Source organism: Narcine bancroftii, chromosome 4, assembly GCF_036971445.1.
Source record: "Narcine bancroftii isolate sNarBan1 chromosome 4, sNarBan1.hap1, whole genome shotgun sequence".
In the NCBI taxonomy this organism is placed as follows: domain Eukaryota; kingdom Metazoa; phylum Chordata; class Chondrichthyes; order Torpediniformes; family Narcinidae; genus Narcine; species Narcine bancroftii.
In genome coordinates this window covers 292,490,918-292,511,995 of record NC_091472.1, presented here as the reverse complement: position 1 = coordinate 292,511,995, position 21,078 = coordinate 292,490,918, and the positions used below count along the sequence as shown (strand labels likewise).

Below are 21,078 nucleotides of genomic sequence, written 5' to 3'. Positions count from 1 at the left end.
GCCACTCTGATTAAGGAACAAAGACTTGATCTAGAAACTCTGATTCTCTTCCCACAAATTCTGCCTTTCCACCAGTGTGTATTTTTTTCATTTCAGATTTCCAATAACAGTGCTTTTATTTTTGATTTCATAACTTCCATCTTAAATAAAGATTGTGAGGCCAGATGATTCCCAAAACAACTGTGGTAAAGTCTCCTATCTTTTTGGATCCATAATATTCTCACCTGGAACACTTGCACGACTTGCAGATTACCGACTGAATCAGCTTGCAACATCTATGTGATTTGGCTTCAGGAACGACCAAGCTGTCAATACCTACTTTGTATGCCTGCCTTTGCTTGTAACTGAGAATCACATTCCAATGAAACCTGTGTCACCTTCTCAAGCAGCATTTCCAAACTCTTGCATGCTTCCTGAAATCTTAGATTCCCTGGCTTAAATGAAAGTCATTTTCTCTATAGCTCTACATTGCATTACATTACTTTTTCCAACTCTGATGCATTGGAATGTCCTTTCAATGCCTGCAATAAGTTCAAATATGATTCTTCATGAGTTGTTCCTACTATCGATGGACCAACCTAGTGCCAGTAACATCATTGCATTTCTCTCCTCACTCAGCATCATACCCTTCTACTCCACATCCTCTGCTGGGACTGCAATCATGTTATTCAACTGAAGAAACAATCCCATGTGTTCAATGCTTGGGCCAAATGACTCAGGTAAGTCACACTTCATCCTTCCCATTATATGTGATAGTTCCCATCAGTACTCCATTGAAAGAACCCTTTTCCCTATTTATTTCACACTGGATTAATGTCCTGCTAATCCCTCAATCAGCAATATTCCATTTACATCATCAAAATAAATAATACCTGCTGATTTCTTGATGGAGCTCCAATTAAAAATAAACAAAGTAGAGCTAAAAAGAAAAAAAGACTTTATTTAAAGCGGACACTCACAATTCATCTGCAATTCCCAGCCACAGCAACATGTCAGGAGTCAAACTATGTGGTACTAGCCGATCCTTATAGGTGGGCAACCTACAGATGAACAACTACGACTTGCATTATCAAGGGAATTCTGAAGCTCTGATCTGATATCCATCAACCTGCTCCCACTATTATGAGAACATACACCCACTTTTCATTCCTTTCAATTCCAGTGCTCCACTGTACCTTCACTCATGCCCCACACGGACACTTTCTTTGTGTACCTCCACCCAGAGTCACAAGTCTAATAGTACAGAATAAGGTCCACGGGCCCATTTTGTTCACGCTTTGTGACATTCCCTCCTGATTTAGTCCCACTTGCCCACATGAGGCCCATATCCCTCCAAGCCCCCTTCCATCCATGTAGTTATCCAAATGTTTTTAAAGGAAGCTAATATACTTGCCTCTTTGTCCAGCAGCTCCATCCATATGCCCACACATTCTGGTGAAGAGCTGTCTCCTCACATCCATTCTAAATTCCAACCCTCCAACTTTATAGATATGCCTTCGCGTCTACCCTTGGAAACAGACCTTATCTATGTCACTCATGATTTAGATAGAAGAGCTTGAAAACATAAACCTCCAGATTCAAAGAGTTTCCTTCCTGATCCTCATTGATAAGAAATGATGGCATTGCACTGTTTTCACTATGCTTTTTTCTTTACTCTACACTTCATCTTGTAACACAGAAGCCTGCATGATAGGGAACTGAGGAACCTTTATCCCCATGGACACTTCCTTTGCTGTTGTTCAATATTTTCACTTACTTTTAACCCCAAATATTGCACTTGATTTTGATTACAAATGTGCAAAAAAAAACAAGCAATTTTTTAGCTGTTTAGAAACTAGTCAGCTTTAATTAAAATGGATAAATATTAAAACATAAAACACAATGTAGTACTTCTGCAAATTGAAATTATTCAGCATTATCATACCTTCATAAGGATGCTTACACGGACCTTCATCCTGAGTCATATACCTTCTCCACCTGTCATAGATCATTCTTTCTGCTCCAATACGGTGTCCTTGTCCAACAGCTAGTTGATACTGGGAGGCACCAGTTAACACCTTTCCAGTGCAATGCCACCACAGTATTCCCACTGTTGAATCACAGCTAAATAGCTTTAAAGGCCTTTGTTGATCTTTGATATCAAGTCCAAGACACATGTTGCTGTCCAAATGGAAAAGCCGATGCTCTGATACCCATTTCCACAGCATACTACTTGATGGCTGGCTGCAATCTTCAAGCACAAGCTCCTGGTCTTCCACATTTATACATGTGCCAAGATGTTCGCTCTGGAGAATGAATATGTTTTTACCTGGTGATAAAGAAAAAGTAATTGAGCCTTTGGCAATGAATTCTGTGAAAATAAATTATTATAGCATGAAAATCTATGTATAAAGGAATAATCTTATTTCCAAGGGAGAGAGAAAAAAATTCAAACTGATTAAATTTAAAAAATTTAAAGCCAGAATGCCTTCAATCAATTCAACTTATCACAACATACTGAAATAACTAATAAACAAATAACTGAATGATTGTAATAAAACCATGAGAAAATTAGTCCATACTTTTTATGATTCCTTTCCAAGCTGGGAAGCAGAGATATCAAAAACATCCCACAATTCATCAGTAAGTATTGTAAAGGTTTTATTTTTCCAGTTACTGGATGGCTACGTCCTGAGGAAGCAGAGGTGCTGATGTGCTTCCTTCACCCTGTCATTGGTGTGTTGGGTCCAGGAAAGATCCTCCAAGATAGTGACTCCCAGAACTTAAATTTGCTCACCCTCTCCACCTGATCTCCAAATGGTCTCTGGATAATACAGTTCAGGTTTTCTCTTCCTGAAGCCAACAATCAGTTCCTTGGTTTTGGCAATGTTGTAGGTGCACCATTCAGCCAAGTTTTCAATCTCCACCCTCCCCCCCCCTCCCCTGACTCATCAGTCCCTTTTATACAACCCACTACCATGGTATCGTCAGTGAATTTGTAGATGGTGTGGTTGTCGTACAAAGTATAAAGTTGAATAGCTTTCAAAAATAGTTGCCCTTAGTTAAATATCAGGAGCTAATGTATCAAATCAGTGACATTATAAGAGCATGAAAAGCAAAGTGCCATGCATACCAGAGTCAGCTGTTTAAAAGTAAATATTTACCACAGGATACTGAAATTATAATACTTGCCAAAATGCACAGCAATCACATACAGCTATTAATGTTTCATTATGATTTTCAAAAAAATACAACAATAAGTATCAGAATTATTGTTGGAATAACTAGATTTAGTTTTCTGCTGGATTCATTTGAGAACCGGATTGCATGCTTATCAAATTTAACAGGCATGGAGCAATTTCATGGAAATCTGAAATTCTATTACACCACCTGCTTCCCTCCCGGATTAGCTCAATGCCTTTTATGCCCGATTTGAACAAGGAAGATCTAACACTGAGCTCTCCCATGGTCCCTAATGATCCTCTCCACTCTGTAACCCAGGATGACGTGTGTGCTGCTTTTGAGAGAGTGAATCCAAGGAGAGCATCCAGTCCAGGTGGAGAACCCGGCCGAGAATTATAAAATTTGTGCTGACCAACTTGCCATTGTATTCACAGATATCTTCTACATTCCAGCAAGGCACAGTACTCACTTGTTTCAAACAGGTGTCAATTGTACTGGTGCCTAAGAAGATTGTGGTATCCTGCCTAAATGACTATCGACCAGTGGCACTCACATCAACAGCGTTGAATATTTTGAAAGGCTGGTGTTGAAGCACATCAACTCCTGTCTGAGCGATAACATGGGTACGTTCCAGTTCACCTATTGTAGAATCAGGTCTATGGCAGATGCTATCTCATTGGCTCTACACAAAGACCTGGAACACGTGGACAGCAAAAAATGCACACATCAGGATGTTCTTTATCAACCACAGTTCAGCATTTAACACCTTCATCCCCTCAAACACTAAGACTTGGGAATCAACATATGCTATGTAATTCAGTCCTGGATTTCCTCACCTCCAGATGCTAAGAACATCTCTACCACAATCTTCATCAGCACCGGAGTACCACAGGGCTGCATTCTCAACCCCTCTTCTACTCGCCTTACATCTATGACTGTGTGGCTCGGTACGACAACCACACCATCTACAAATTCACTGACGATACCATGGTAGTGGGTTGTATAAAAGGGAGTGATGAGTTGGGGGGGGGGGGGGGGAGGGCGGAGATTGAAAACTTGGCTGAATGGTGCACCTACAACATTGCCAAAACCAAGGAACTGATTGTTGACTTCAGGAAGAGAAAACCTGAACTGTATGATCCAGTGACCATTTGGAGATCAGGTGGAGAGGGTGAGCAAATTTAAGTTCTGGGAGTCACTATCTTGGAGAATCTTTCCTGGACCCAACACACCAATGACAGAGTGAAGGAAGCACATCAGCACCTCTGCTTCCTCAGGAGTTTGCAGAGGTTTGACATGACATCAGAGACCCTGGCAAATTTCTACAGATGTGTGGTGGAAAGTATGGTGACCAGCTGGATCAAGGACTGGTATGGGGACACCAACCCTGAGCGCAAAGCCCTGCAAAAAGTCGTCACACCACAGGACATCACGGGTAAAACCCTCCCCACCATCAAGAACATCTACAAGGAACGTAGCCGCCGGAAAGCAGCAGCATCATCAAAGATCCAGCACACACTCTGTTCTCACTGCCACCATTAGGAGAGAAATATACTGTAGGTGCCACAAGACTCGCACCACCAGGTCCAGGAACAGTTACTACCCCTCCACCCTCTGACTCCTCAACAGCATACTCAATCAGAGACTTAAATATTTAAGGACTCTTACTTTTGCACTTTATTGATTTTTCTCTCCCTCTCTGTATTGCACAGGCAGTTTGAAAACATTTCTTTATATGGGTACGGGGATCCCATCATAAAGCTGATGTGGGTGGAGATCCCCGGTGATGTGAAAACATTCAGCCTTGATGATCAGTACATGCTTGGTGAGTGACCCCTCGAGTTGGCCTCTCCCCTCTGGGTGTGAACATGAGACATCCTTGCCTTAGTTCTGCGATGCCCTGAGATTTCTCCTCACCACCCTCATGGGTTTTGGGTTGGTTTCGGTGTCCCACCCCAACCTAACTCTCTCTACCTTTGTGTATTCTTAAATCCAACTGGACCCTGCAATTTCAGGCATCACATAAATGTATCAAACTGCTGTGGGTGGAGTGGGACAATTTGAAGAGCTCGTTCATGGAACCACCTTGGACGTAGAATTGTGCCAGACTCACCCTCAGGCCATTTGACCTATCATGCCTGTGGCAGCTGGATGAGATAATCCAACGATCCCACCTTCCGCCACTAGATCTGACCTGGATCACATTCACAGGCGGTGTGGCTTTGTGTGATCCTGGCACCCACAGGAGATAACCAGCTCTCCTCATTTATCTTCTGGTCTTTTTATTCAGTAACTTTCCATTCCCTCCACTGAGAGAAACTGATGGAAGACTGATGCATCGCGCTCAGTGTAAGTTCACTGATACGGACCTGCGGGCAGCAGAGACACAGTGCTGCCCTTGGGTTCCAACCACTCAGTCCGACTACCATCAACTCCGTACAGGATTTAAGTGACCTGTCAAGGAGTGGACAGTGGTTTATTTTAAAATCCTGCAACCACAGGATCTGGGCCTAATGTGGCAGCACCTTTGTTCGGTAGCGTCCACGAAGGGTTGCAGACTCCGGGAAAGCAGAGGATTGGCTCAGGGCACCAGAAAATGGGGAGACCAACCCCACTTTGAGAAGGAGAAGCAGAGATGACCCATGGAATACTGACCACAGCAGCAAACCAGTGAGGGGCTCTGAGCCTGAAGAACACACAGGCAGCAGGCTGCGAGTGGCTCGAGGAGAGGAACTTATGCAGACTGTGGGCTGCTGGCAACAGTAGTCAAGGGACTCACACCAGGCATCGGACTGCTGGAAACTGACTGAAAGAGTACCACTTTGGAAAGACAAACCAAAGAAGGATATACATGGTAAATTATAGGACACTGAGGTGTGCAGGAAAGCAGAGGGATCTGGGAACATTATTCCCTGAAAGTAGATAGGGTTGTAAAGAGATCTTTTGGCATATTGGGCTTCATAAGTCAAAGTTTTGAATAAAGGAGTTGGGATTCTATGTTAAAGTTGTATAAGCCATTGGTGGGACTAAATTTGGAGTACTTTGAGCAGTTTTGGTCACCTAACTACAGGAAAGATAACCTAAGATAGAAAGAATGCAGAGAAGATTAACTAGGATGTTTCCCAGACTTAAGGAACTGAGTTACAGGGCAAGGTTGAACAGCTTAGGACTTTATTCCCTGGAGTTTATAAGAATAAAGGGAAATTTAATAGATGCATTTAAAATTATGAGGGGGAATAGAGGATAAGTGAGAAACAAACCAGAGAACATGGGTTAAGAGTGAAAGGTTTAAGGGGAATGTGAGGGGGAACTTCTTCACACAGAGAATGGTGGGAGTGTGGAATGAGCTGCCAGCTGAAATGGTGAATGAGGGCTCAATTTTAACACTTCAGAAGAATTTGGACAGGTACATGGATCGGGGCAGTACGGAGGACTATGGACTGGGTGCAGGCCAGTGGGACTAGGCAAAAAAAGGGTACAGCGCAAAAGGCCAAAGGCCTGTTTCTGTACTGTAATGTTCTATGGTGCTATGGTTCTAATGTTGAGTTTGGTTTTTTTTGGAACTGCCAATAGTGGTAATTCTGCCTCGCCCACTGGAAAAAGAATCTGAGAGTTGTATGTGATGTCATGTATGTTCTCTGACAATAAATCTGAAATCTGAAAAAAATAGTTCATCAACAACTAACTTTTAAATTTTAAAATCTGCAATTACTGTTCCAAATAGAAAGAATATTTTAGCATATGGATATTATTTTAACTCAAATATATATACTGTAGCAGCCCGCACACTGAGTCGCGACCTAGCTCACAAAATGACTGGCGAACATGGCAATCGTGAGGGCCATGCAGGGACCAATGACATCATCCCACATGACCTCCCGCTCAGCAGGAAACAGCGGGAACGCTGCCAAGTCAGAGGCCGGCGCTGCGATGAAGTCACTTATGTCGACAGAGGCAGGGAATGAATATAAACAGAGCTGGCAGAGCAATAAATCAGTCTTCAACCTCGACTCAACTGTGTGAGTGTCGTTTTTACTCCACTCTTCGCATAGCGCACACTGTATATACAATACTGTATATATGCAGAAAGGTACATAAAGTTATCAAAAGCATAATTTATTCACATAGGAAAGTTAACTTGCAGGACTTATAAGAAAAGAAATGTGATTGCAATGTGTTATATCATCACTAAGTAGTCTTTTTTCTTCATTTGGAAATAAATCACCTTCTTATGTAACAATACTTGAATAATTTAAGTTTTGCTTCATTAACAGAAGAAACAAAAAAAATTATTCCATGGTCCCTTATAACAATTGCCTAATTCCACCCACTTCATTTGTGCTTGGGCAGTTCAATCGCGTGTCAGGTATGCCCCATTTTAAAAAGATTCGCTTTAAGCAAATTCACTTTACTAAGAAACCTGTGTGCACTTTTATGAAAGGATTTTTGCTTTAACGAAAAAGCGGCCGGTGAGGCTGCCAAAACGCACAGTCTTCCTGATTCTGGTAAGTTAAACTACCTTGTACATTATCTCTACTTCATATAGGCTGTGCATTTATCATATCATTCCTGCTTGTAATAAATGTTTGTGTTATTTTACATTTTGTGTTATTTGGTGGGTTATTTTTTGGGTCTGGGAACACTCAAAAAAAAGTTCCTCTATTGCTTCTTCACTTTATGCCATTTTGGCTTTCAAAAGGTTTCATGGGAACGCTCTACTTTCGAATCATGGGATAACCAGTAATCCTTTCTCCCTCTCGCTCACATTCCCATGCTCTCACACTCTCTCATGCTCACCCTCTCTCACTCTCCCTCATGCACTCCCCTCATGCACTCTCTCTCACCTAAACACGCACCCTCGCATTCACTCCTGTACACCTTCACTCCCTCACATGCTCATGCTCTCAGAGATACATTCAGACACACACTCTCTCCCACTTAATCATACACTCAATCTCACACTCTCCCCTACTTTCTCCCTCTATCTCTATCTTACTCCCCACTCCCTCCCTCATCACTCTCTCTCCCTCTCTTTCATTCGTATCCCAGTTCCCATAACATTCCCCACTCCAGTCACTATCAGCCATATTCATCCCCCTCCCTATCCTGGTTCTATCCACCTACTACTCCCACTAGATCGACCCTCTCCCTTCATGGTTCCTATTATCACATTCCATACTAAGCAGATTCCATCACTGGTAACCTTTGTGCTTCTTCAGTCAGCCTCCAGCAGCTGTCTCTACTACCCATCTAGCTCCATCTGCTTCCCCCCCCCTTTGTCTTTTCCCAATCACCCTGCCCAATTCCACCCTCCTCGTCTGCTCCCTGACCCCCTCTGTCCATCATCCTCATCCCTCATCTCTCCTTGGTCCTTGAATCACCTACGGAATCCTGACTCATCCCCCTCTTCTGTTTATAATGGTCAACTTCCCTCCCCACTCCCAGTTCTAATGTATGGTCTAAACCAGAAACATTCACAGTTCCTCTCCTCCCACACCCAACTCGACCCCCCCCCCCCCACCCACCAAGGCGCTGCTTGACCTTAAGTTTTTCCAGAACTTAGTCCTGACGCTCCAGCTTTCTGCATCTGCAGTCTCTATCTCAGCTCCATTTTTACTTTGAATTCCTATTATAAATTATGCTGAAAAACATTTTCCTGAGATACATGGGCAATTTTAGAAAAGTGCTGACATTCCAGAATTAAATGACTAAGGTAAAAGCACCAATGGTGTGGGGCAAACACGAGTTTTATTGATGTTACAAAAGCAGATAGCAAAGTAACCTCACAGGAAGACACAAACATGCCAACTAGGTATGCAGATAAACGATGTAAATGGGCAAGTGCATGGCAAGGGGAGCCAAGTGGGGAAAATGTGAAATTGTCCATCCTAGTAGAAATAATAAAGCGGAGGCTAAAAACAGATTTGCTTGAATTTTCCATTTGCTCCCTGAAACATATCCCAATGTCTACTCGGAAAAGTCAGTTTTATTTGTAAATAAGTATCTAGTCAGTCAGAATTTACATAGAAACGTAGAAGATAGGTGTAGGAGTAGGCCATTTGGCCCTTCGAGCCTATGCTGCCATTCATTATGATCATTGCTGATCAGTACCCAGTTCCTGCTTTCTCCCTACACCCTCTGATTCCCTTCGCCACAAGGGCCAAATCTAACCTCCTCTTAAATAGCGATAAGGAACCGGCCTCAACTACTTCCTGTGGCAAATAATTCCACAGATTTACCACTCACTGAGAGAAGAATTTTTTTCCTCATCTCAGTCCTAAAAGACTCCCCCCCCACTTATCTTTAAACCGTGACTCCTGGTCCTGTTTTTTTTTCCACAGCATCGGAAACAACCTTCCTGCATCTAGTCTGTCTCATCCTTTCAGAATTTTATTTGTTTCTATAAGATCCCCCCTCAATCTTCTAAATTCCAGCGAATATGTCTAGTTGATCCAACCTTTCTTCATATGCAACTCCTTCCATTCCTGGTATTAATCTAGTGAACCTTCTCTGCACCCCCTCCATGGCGAATATGTCCTTCTTCAGATAAGGAGACCAAAACATAACACAGTATTCCAAGTGTGGTCTCACCAAGGCCTTGTACAGCTGCAGTAGAACCTCCCTACTCCCGTATCTCAGCTCCATTTTTACTTTGAATTCCTATTATAAATTATGCTGAAAAACATTTTCCTCTCGCTATGAACATCAACATACCATTCGCCCTCCTCACCGCCTGCTGCACCTGCACCCCCACTTTCAATGACTGATGCACAGCAACACCCAAGTCTCTCTGCATCTCCCCTTTTCTTAAACAGATACCATTTAGATAATGGTCCCTTTTCCTGTCCTTACCTCCAAAGTGGATAACCTCACATTTATCCACATTATATTGCATCTGCAACGTCTTGGCCCACTCGCCTAACTTGTCCAATTCACCCTTCACCCTCCTTGAATCCTCCACATAGCCAATCACTTATGATAACAAGAATTAAAGTGGCAACATTGCAAAGGCTAAAATGGAAACAATCAATATGCAATTCTCTGTCTTACAACACTGATTAGAAAAATTCTCAACACCTTGTTGGGTTGGTGTGATATATATCTGCATTGATATTGCAGGGAATATGGTAAAGCTGTACCATGACTAAAAGTGCTTTCAGGTGGCCAGAATACCCAAATGTAAAGCCGTCTAAAATACCCGAATGTGCCTGTCGGGAGGCTACCTGAAAGTGGAGAACCCGGCCCCGAGAAGCCTAACCCTCCTTGGGGAGGTATAATCTCCGGCTCGGAGAGCTCTCTCTAGGCATCTGAAAGCATCAAAGCAAAGTGGCTAGCAGCTTTCAGGTGCCTAGCAGTGGGCCGGCTGTGACAGTCAGCTGGCGACCCGCTGACTGCTACCCTCCCCGCTGCCAAAACCTACCCTCCAGCGCAGGACTATGGGGCTGGGGAGGCCAGCGCTGGCCACTTCAGCCCTGTCGTCCCACGCCAGCCACAATTTGCTGCTACAAGATGCTCCATAAACAAGCCGTGACTACGGCCATAGTCCACAGGAGTCGGCTTTTGTTCGGACGCAACTCTCCTTCAGCAGGCATCTTCAGGGGACAGAAAGGCATCTTCTCCGTGGCCACTTGAACGTCCCAGCTGCACTCCCCCAGCCGCGTCTGCCGGTGCATTATCTGCGTCTGAGCACCTGAAAGCGGCTTAAGATTAATTAACCTAGATTCTAGAGGAATGTACATATAGGATCTCTGCCACTGGTAACACAAAGAGAAGGAAACAGTTCCAAACTACACTTCCTTAAAGGAGGTCATGAACTCTGTCACTCATGGTGGTCTTTTACATAGAATCCCATTGATATTCTGTTATTGAAACTGTTAATTGCTTGGTTGAATACATTCATTGAGGGGCAGCCTCTGCAACAAAATCCCTCAGTCTGAACAATCTGATCATTTCTCAGGAGAAAAGTCCATTTTATTTTGCCAGTGTAAGTATATTTCAAAAAATACTTTTGATTGAATGTGAAACTACTTACATTTACTGAATACAAATTAAAACCAAGATTCAAGAGAAATCGAAAGAGTCTCTGCGATTTCAGGGCAATAATGAGTTTTGCCTAATGTGCCTTTCATATTTTAAAAGAAATCTTCTGAAGGGGGCTTTACTGTTGTGCATGAGAAGGGGATCGAGACACTCTGCAGAATATCTTAATTGAATACACTCAATTCCTGAGAAGTCAGAAGTTGATTGAGGTGGTAGCAAGTGCAACAGCATTTTGGTTTAGATTTTTGTCAGTGCCATTCCCTAAGGAAATGCAGAATGTTCCTGCTCTGAGTTTGTGTCATTGACTGCAAAGAAAGACTAATATATGCACTCATTTAAAATGTAGATTATCTAATGAATAATCTTAAATCCAGAATTCTGCGCTTTCAAAGCAATTTTTAATTTGTACTTTTAAAATATCCAATATTTTAAGAGCATTTTTAAAAAGTATTTTATTTAAAATATAATCAACCATGATTACACTAATAGTGTAATAGATCTTCAAATTTAACATGGTTTATATATATCTTCAAAGTTTCCAATCGAAATAATCCAAATAAGGGCTCCAAACCTTCCCAAAAATGGTGTTTATCTCTCAAATTATACGTTATTTTTTCCAAAGGAATACAAGACCTTAATTCCACACACTTGCTATACACTTACTCACCACTGCCAAAGCCAATCTCAAAAAAGCTATTTGAAATTTATCCCATCTATATACAAAACAAATTCTACTTATATCCCCAATCAGAAAAAAAATTTGAATCTAAAGTTTTATTTTCAAGACATCCTGTAAACAATCCTTAACACGAGACCAAAAGAGTTTAACCTTATCATAAGACCATACTGAATGCAAAAACGTACCCTTCTGTCTATTACATCGAAAACACAAATCAGAAAAAAATATCAAATTATATCTTTTCAAATGTTCCAGAGTTAAATATAATTGATGTATGTAATAATTTATACATTTCAGATATAAATCCTTTCTTCCCTCTGTCATGAACCATCACTTCAAATTTCGACACTTTTGGAAGAAACAAATTCTTCCCAAAAGAATCATACAACATCGATTTAATTTGGTGATAACAAAAAGAGTCTTTGGAACTTGATATCTTTCATTCTTTCCAATGAACGAAATCAGTTTAACTCATAACAATTATTTACTATCTTAATCTCTTTCTGATCCCAAAAAGAATTAATGAGGATAGAAGGGATCAATTTGTTTATAAATGGAATGTAAAACTGTTAGGTTCTTTTAAGTCATTAATTTTATCTCATTTGATAGATATTTGGGATGGGATAAATAACGAAATTGGTACTCAAGGTAAAATATCTAGATATACTCCTTTGTACCAGAATAAACTTTTCCTTTTATGGATAATTTTTTAACCATGTTAACTTATAAATAGATACTCCTGACATTTTGCCCTTCCATAACATTTTCCTAACTAAATGTATTCAGCTCTTTTTTATAGGAATATTACATGAAATAGATTGAAAAAGATACTGAAGTCAAGGAAATTCATTCATTTTTATACAATTTACCAATTAAAGTTATCGGCAAATCTTTCCATCTAATTAAGTCCTCTTTAATTATAGAAAATAATAGCAAATAATTTAAAGCATACAAATAATGTATATGTCTATCTATTTTAATACCTAAATATTTGATTTGATCAGTACATTTAAATCATGCTACTCCTCTATAAACAGAATACCTGTAATCAGCTTCAGACAATGGCATAAGTTCACTTTTATTCAAGAGCGTTTTTCATCAGGTATTAGGACATAAGCAATGATTGACATTTTAATGAGATAGTTTGATTTTGATGGGCTTACTAAAAAACAGAGAACATTTCTTGATGGAAGTTTTTAATATATAACATAGCATAAAATAACACAACTAATTTTACAAAACTCTAATGAAAATCCAAAAATAAAATAGCCCAAAACTGAAGGGAAAAAAGATTTAAAATTCACACCCAATATAGTCAGAAAAGAGTAGCAATAAAACAGCAATATGACCTCAGTTAAAGAGGAAAGACTGCAGGTACTGTGATTATAGGGGCAAGTGGTTGAAATTCCCCATCTCTGGGAGATCACCACTATCGCTGCAGATGGAGCCGAGGTGTTCGATGAAGCAATCTCCCAGACTGCACCCAGTCTCTAAGATGTGGAGGAGACCACAACAGGAGCACCGGATGCAGTAGACAAGATTCATGTGAAGTGTTGCTTCACTTGGAAGGATCAAGTGAAGATCCCAGTTCTCCCAGTGGCCACCCATTTCAATTCCTCACCCCATTCCCATGCTGATAGGTCTATCGACAGTCTCATGCACTGCCAGATCACCCTGCAAATTGGAGGAACAAATTGGGCGGCACAGTTAGGAGTAGTGCAACACAGTTACAGCGCCAGCAACCGGGGTTCAAATCTGACACTGTCTATAAGGAGTTTGTATGTTCTCCCATTGTCTGTGTGGCTTTCCTCCAGGTGTTCCAGCTTCCTCCCACCCTCCAAAATGTACAGAAGTTGTAAGTCAATTAGGTGGAATTGGGTGGCACGGTCTTGTGGTTCAGATGGGCCTGTAACCATGCTCTATTTTAAATTTAACATCTCATATTCTGTCTGGGCACCCACCAAACAGATGGCATTAACATCGACTTCTCTGGTTTCCATGAGCCCCCATATCCTTCTATCCCCATTTCTCTTTCCTTTTGCCCCGTCGCACTCTCTCTCTTTCCTTTTCCCTCTTCCTCCTTCTCAATCTACATTCACAGAGCCATCCTCACCCTATCAATTCTCACCTTTCCTCTCTTGTCCAATTATCACATTTTGTCTGCCCTTTCTTTCCTTCTCCCCAGCCTTTTACTTTAGGCAACTTCCTGCTTTTTACTTGAATAAGGGCTCAGGCCTGAAACATCAGTTATATATATTTACCTTTTATGGACGCTGCAAGACCTGCCGAGTTCCTTCAGTGTTAGCGTTTTCACGACAATCACAGCATTTGCAGACTTTCATGTTTCACTTGTCTTTTTTTTTTTCGAAACTTTATTTCTGTTTCACTTGTCTTTATTCTCTTCAACTTTCTTCCTCCACTCTGACTTAGAAATCAAACATTATACTTTTTCTAGGTTTAAAAATGAAGGCTTTAGTATCTACTAATAATCAAAGATCTGATCTTTTTATATTGATTCATGGCATAAGGCAAGGTTGCCCACTTAGCCCTTTATTATTGACGTGGAATTAGAACCATTGGCTATTGCATTTCGGGTCTCAGTAAATATTTTAGGCATTCAAAGGGGGACAACAATCAAATTTTCACTTTATGCTGATCATGTGAAACTTTCATGTTTCACTTGTCTTTATTCTCTTCAACTATATCTCACATCCAGAATGCTCCATACCTGCTATGTTAAAATTATTATCAAATGTTAGTAGTTACAAGCTTAATTTGCACAAAAGTGAATTTTTTTTCCTTGAATGGTTCTGTTCCTATCTATGATCATCTTCGATTTAAAATAGTGAGGCGTTAAAGTTACTAAGATATTTATAGACCTTTTCAAAGAAAACTTCAATCCTCTGTTTAGACAGGAGAAAGAGACCTTATCTAAATGGACCCCCTCCCCCCCCCCCCTCTCTTTGTCACTTGGTAGAATTAATGTCATCAAAATGAATGCTCTGCTTAAATTTTTATATTTATTCCAGGCAACTCTGATTTTCATACCAAAGAAATTTTTTTTGGCTAGGTTGAATCTATTATCTCTGTATGTTTGGAACAAAAGAGTCCAAGGTTGAATAAATCTAATTTAAAAAAATCAAAAAGAGATGGGAGCTGTGCTTTGCCTCACCTGAGACATTATTATTTGGCTATTAATATTAAATATTTTATTTTCTAGATTCATTACATAGATAAATCAAACTGCCCAGGCTGGACATCCATGGAGCTGAAAGTTTTAACAAATTTTCTCTGGCTACATTGCTTGGTGTTTCCCTTCCCTTTGACAGTTACGTTGTCAAAAATTCATTAAGAATTTGGTTTCAATTCAGGTGTTGTCTTGAACTGAAATTGTTTTCTTTACCCATTCTAACTATTAATAATTTATTTTTCCCTCCATCTTGCTTTGATTGTGTTTTTCATGAAAGGAGAGAAAAGGGTATCACTTCATTTTTTGATCTATTTGCAGATGGCGGTTTTATGACCTTTGAGCATTTGCCACATAAATTTAATCTCCCTAATTTCCATTTTTTTTTTTGTTATTTACAAGTTAAGAGATTTTCTGAGAAATCAAGCAACTACTTTTCTGTTCTCCCAAGATAGTAATTATCTTGACTTTTTTGTGGTTAAACCCTTGCATCGAGTCCACGCTGCTGAAGATCCAGCTGCGCTGGATGGGTCACGTCTCCAGAATGGAGGACCATCGCCTTCCCAAGATCGTGTTATATGGCGAGCTCTCCACTGGCCACCGTGACAGAGGTGCACCAAAGAAAAGGTACAAGGACTGCCTAAAGAAATCTCTTGGTGCCTGCCACATTGACCACCGCCAGTGGGCTGATAACGCCTCAAACCGTGCATCTTGGCGCCTCACAGTTTGGCGGGCAGCAACCTCCTTGGAAGAAGACCGCAGAGCCCACCTCACTGGCAAAAGGCAAAGGAGGAAAAACCCAACACCCAACCCCAACCAACCAATTTTCCCCTGCAACCGCTGCAACTGTGTCTGCCTGTCCCGCATCGGACTTGTCAGCCACAAACGAGCCTGCAGCTGACGTGGACTTTTTACCCCCTCCATAAATCTTCGTCCGCGAAGCCAAGCCAAAGAGAAGAGATAGGGTTTAATAGGATTCATTTATTAATTAATTTCTAAAATCATTGCATTTCTCTGAAGAAAATTAAGGGCGTTTGGGAGAGTGACTTACAAACTATTCTTTCTAAGGATATATGGACCAAGAGTTTAAAATTGATCCATTCCTCTTCTCTTTGTGCACATTATTCACTTATTCAATTCAACATAGTAGAGCCCATTTATCCAAAGATAAATTAGCTAAGATTTTTCCTATCAACCCTGTATGTAATGGAGTTGCTTCCTTATTTCATGTTTTAGTCCTGTTCAGCACTAGACCACTATTGGAAGGAAAATTTTAATGCATTTTCCCGTATTTTCTCAGTTACTATTCAACCTCATCCCATTCCAGCTTTATTTGGTGTGGTGATAGAGAACAGTCGATTATTGGTGTCGGATTGCCATGTAATATCCTTGGTCACTTTATAACCATATAACCATTAACGGAGCGGAAACAGGCCATGTTGGCCTTTCAAGTCCGCACCGGTTCACTGATTTTGTGCGCCCTCTTCAGGCATTGGTCCCGGAAGATCTTCATTCAATAACGATGGGCGAATTCAATGCACTTCCTTTGGCAAGTCTTGCAAAAACACGTCAGTGAATGGGCACAGACGGGTACGCACTGCCAAATGGCCAAGGTCCACAACTACACTGAGGCACATTTTTGAACAGTGGGAGGAAACCGAAGCCCCCGGATGAAACCCACACAGACATGAGGAGAACGCACCAACTCCCCACAGACAGCTGCTAAAAGATATGAGATTTGTTTTATGAAAAAGAAGTTTAAGTTTAATGGCTAGAAGATCTAGTTTGCTAAGATGGAAGGACTCTAATCCTCCTAGTTATGCACAATGGATGACCCCAAACTTATTCTGCTTGAACCTTGAGAAGATTAGATGCAATGTTTTGAAAACTGTTTAATAAAATGTGGCACACTTTTATCCACTAGTTTAATGAATAATAATGGTTTACTATTTTGTACGCAACATACGAAGTGTTTATAGTCTCTTCCTCAACTTACTTATTTATACACAAGGCAATTCACCAAGATACCATTAACCGTTCCCCTTTTAGTGGTTTAAGGCATCCCAGTAGACTTTTCTCTTTTTTTAGTTTAGGGTGTATAGATTTAGGATTGGTTAGTTTGTCTTTTTTCTTTTGTAAGAACAAGGGATATATTGAATTCTGTCTGTTTGTTTATTATTAGTTGTGCCATTCAACCTTATTGAGGATACATTGTAATTACTCTGTACCTGTTCAGCATATTTTTCTTGTTCTTCCACCCGGGTGCGAGTGTGGGCGGGTGCGAGTGTGGGCGGGTGCGAGTGTGGGCGGGTGCGAGTGTGGGCGGGTGCGAGTGTGGGCGGGTGCGAGTGTGGGCGGGTGCGAGTGTGGGCGGGTGCGAGTGTGGGCGGGTGCGAGTGTGGGCGGGTGCGAGTGTGGGCGGGTGCGAGTGTGGGCGGGTGCGAGTGTGGGCGGGTGCGAGTGTGGGCGGGTGCGAGTGTGGGCGGGTGCGAGTGTGGGCGGGTGCGAGTGTGGGCGGGTGCGAGTGTGGGCGGGTGCGAGTGTGGGCGGGTGCGAGTGTGGGCGGGTGCGAGTGTGGGCGGGTGCGAGTGTGGGCGGGTGCGAGTGTGGGCGGGTGCGAGTGTGGGCGGGTGCGAGTGTGGGCGGGTGCGAGTGTGGGCGGGTGCGAGTGTGGGCGGGTGCGAGTGTGGGCGGGTGCGAGTGTGGGCGGGTGCGAGTGTGGGCGGGTGCGAGTGTGGGCGGGTGCGAGTGTGGGCGGGTGCGAGTGTGGGCGGGTGCGAGTGTGGGCGGGTGCGAGTGTGGGCGGGTGCGAGTGTGGGCGGGTGCGAGTGTGGGCGGGTGCGAGTGTGGGCGGGTGCGAGTGTGGGCGGGTGCGAGTGTGGGCGGGTGCGAGTGTGGGCGGGTGCGAGTGTGGGCGGGTGCGAGTGTGGGCGGGTGCGAGTGTGGGCGGGTGCGAGTGTGGGCGGGTGCGAGTGTGGGCGGGTGCGAGTGTGGGCGGGTGCGAGTGTGGGCGGGTGCGAGTGTGGGCGGGTGCGAGTGTGGGCGGGTGCGAGTGTGGGCGGGTGCGAGTGTGGGCGGGTGCGAGTGTGGGCGGGTGCGAGTGTGGGCGGGTGCGAGTGTGGGCGGGTGCGAGTGTGGGCGGGTGCGAGTGTGGGCGGGTGCGAGTGTGGGCGGGTGCGAGTGTGGGCGGGTGCGAGTGTGGGCGGGTGCGAGTGTGGGCGGGTGCGAGTGTGGGCGGGTGCGAGTGTGGGCGGGTGCGAGTGTGGGCGGGTGCGAGTGTGGGCGGGTGCGAGTGTGGGCGGGTGCGAGTGTGGGCGGGTGCGAGTGTGGGCGGGTGCGAGTGTGGGCGGGTGCGAGTGTGGGCGGGTGCGAGTGTGGGCGGGTGCGAGTGTGGGCGGGTGCGAGTGTGGGCGGGTGCGAGTGTGGGCGGGTGCGAGTGTGGGCGGGTGCGAGTGTGGGCGGGTGCGAGTGTGGGCGGGTGCGAGTGTGGGCGGGTGCGAGTGTGGGCGGGTGCGAGTGTGGGCGGGTGCGAGTGTGGGCGGGTGCGAGTGTGGGCGGGTGCGAGTGTGGGCGGGTGCGAGTGTGGGCGGGTGCGAGTGTGGGCGGGTGCGAGTGTGGGCGGGTGCGAGTGTGGGCGGGTGCGAGTGTGGGCGGGTGCGAGTGTGGGCGGGTGCGAGTGTGGGCGGGTGCGAGTGTGGGCGGGTGCGAGTGTGGGCGGGTGCGAGTGTGGGCGGGTGCGAGTGTGGGCGGGTGCGAGTGTGGGCGGGTGCGAGTGTGGGCGGGTGCGAGTGTGGGCGGGTGCGAGTGTGGGCGGGTGCGAGTGTGGGCGGGTGCGAGTGTGGGCGGGTGCGAGTGTGGGCGGGTGCGAGTGTGGGCGGGTGCGAGTGTGGGCGGGTGCGAGTGTGGGCGGGTGCGAGTGTGGGCGGGTGCGAGTGTGGGCGGGTGCGAGTGTGGGCGGGTGCGAGTGTGGGCGGGTGGGGTGTGTGTGTGGGGTGGGGTGTGTGGGGTGGGGTGGGGTGTGTGTGTGGAGTGGGGTGTGTGGGGTGGGGTGGGGTGTGTGTGTGGTGGGGTGGGGTGTGTGTGTGTGTGGTGGGGTGTGGTGTGTGGTGGGGTGTGTGTGTGTGTGTGTGTGGTGGGGTGTGTGTGTGTGGTGGGGTGTGTGTGTGTGTGTGGTGGGGTGTGTGTGTGTGTGTGGTGGGGTGTGTGTGTGTGTGTGGTGGGGTGTGTGTGTGTGTGTGGTGGGGTGTGTGTGTGTGTGTGGTGGGGTGTGTGTGGTGGGGTGTGTGTGTGTGTGTGGTGGGGTGTGTGTGTGTGTGTGGTGGGGTGTGTGTGTGTGTGTGTGGTGGGGTGTGTGTGTGTGTGTGTGTGTGTGTGTGTGTGTGTGTGTGTGTGTGTGTGTGTGTGTGTGTGTGTGTGTGTAAAAACATTTTTTTAAGTGAAGGTTCAGCCACCTGAAACATTGACTCTTCTCTCACCATGAAGACTTCCTGACCTGTTCCCAACTAGAAAATAACATCACCTTCTTTCTTCAAAGAAAAGCCAGAATTTCTAATATCCATTTTACTTTACAAAAAGCAAATTCCATGGAATATAGGATCATGGACATTTTCACTGGACGACTTCACAGAAGCCTTGAATCGTGGAGGGGGTGGGGGCTTTCTCAGTGTGGGTTCTTAATACTTCAAGGCAGAAAGAAATGCGACAAGAAGGTTTTGGTCAAAGGCATGAACAAAGAAAAAGGTCAATTAATGATGTTTTATTTCGCGGAAACATTCGCCTTCCAATGGAGTGGATCGCAAACTACGTGGTGGCAGCGGCGATCGAACTTCCCGACTGAACTGCACGGAAGGGCAGTTGAAATCTGCAGCTGAAACAGGACCCCCGCAGCGCTTCAATGAACGCGAAAGCCCCCCCGGCCCTCATCGCCGTCCCACCGCCTTCGAGAAGCCCTCCAGCCAGCCCTTCGACCGTGGCCTCTCCGCTCTCAGGCCGCTCTCACTTACCCACCAACTCGGTCAGTTCGCTTCTGTCCAGGTTCGTGGCGGCTCCACCCCCCTCCCGCGAGGAGGCTTCGGTGCGGCAGGACCACAGCAACATCCACCGCACGAGTGGCGCCGCTCGGCTCCAAACTTGAGAGCGCATCGGGCGGTCAAACACGGGGAGGTGCAGCCTTCCGGCCACCCGCTCCCACCCCCGCCGGCCAAAGTCCAATGGAGGCTCCCGAGGTGCGGCGGTCTTTCTCCGCTCCGACTTCCGGACGTCACCGCTCCCCGACCCTCTCTCCGGCCGACTGTGCAACACGCCCTCCAGCCGAGTTCTCGCTCAGGCCAGGTTGGTTCACGGTGAAAGATCAGCGGGTCTTTCTGTCTCCTGCTGTGCACAAAATTCGAAACTCCCATGTTCAAATATTACATGCAACAATTTATTAAACCCCCCCCCCCCCCCAATTATGACCATGGCTTTTAAAGTTTGTTGTTTTAGTTTGGTTTCCCAGCATCTGCTTTTAAGTTTGCTACAATAACATTTTAGGGATTTGCTCCAATGCAAAGCGTCCCGGAGACACGACACGGGATACAACGAGATGAAAATGTTGACTTGAAACGGCGAAAGCCTCGTTGAACGTGAAGAGAGAAATAAACAGAGGGCTGGGGGGGGGGATTCAACTAGATATTTCTAAAGCAGGTATGCAGTGACCGGAATGATTCTTCGTGGTGGGACCAAAGTGTGCAAGTGGCCACGACTGGGGCCACGTAGGTTTGATAAGAGTTTCAGATCCAAGATATTGGTACCGAATGGGGGAAGATGAGGCCACCCAATGAGATTTGAATCGGATCAGAATGTTGAAAGAGTGGCACTGATGTGCCAGACACTGCAGGAATGATGGTGGTGCAGGAAAAGTGCTTGATGAAATAAGAGCTAGACAAGGCTAGTCCCACCATTCGATCTGGCCATACTGATATACCCCAAGCCTTGTCTCCCAAATGCCTGATTTGACTCAATGTTCCAGTCA

At 44.8% G+C, this 21,078-nt stretch overlaps 1 protein-coding gene across 7 annotated transcripts in view; it reads right to left on the bottom strand.

Annotated features, from left to right (window-relative positions):
* The window catches only part of pla2r1 (phospholipase A2 receptor 1), a 113,450-nt gene extending 93,071 nt beyond the window's left edge, over window positions 1-20,379 (bottom strand). For 6 of the 7 annotated variants that reach the window (XR_011356750.1, XR_011356751.1, XM_069935395.1 and 3 more), the window contains exons 1-2: window positions 20,072-20,379; window positions 1,925-2,308 (exon numbers count right to left, since the gene is read on the bottom strand). Coding sequence is in view for 5 of the 7 variants with exons in the window: in XM_069935395.1 (XP_069791496.1) it covers window positions 1,925-2,308; window positions 20,072-20,210 (523 nt within the window). In the remaining 2 variants the exon portion in view is untranslated. Of the gene's footprint in view, window positions 1-1,924; window positions 2,309-14,142; window positions 14,298-20,071 lie in introns of those variants that run through there. The other variant, XM_069935398.1, reaches the window with a different exon arrangement.
* Between the last annotated feature and the right edge of the window lie 699 nt (window positions 20,380-21,078).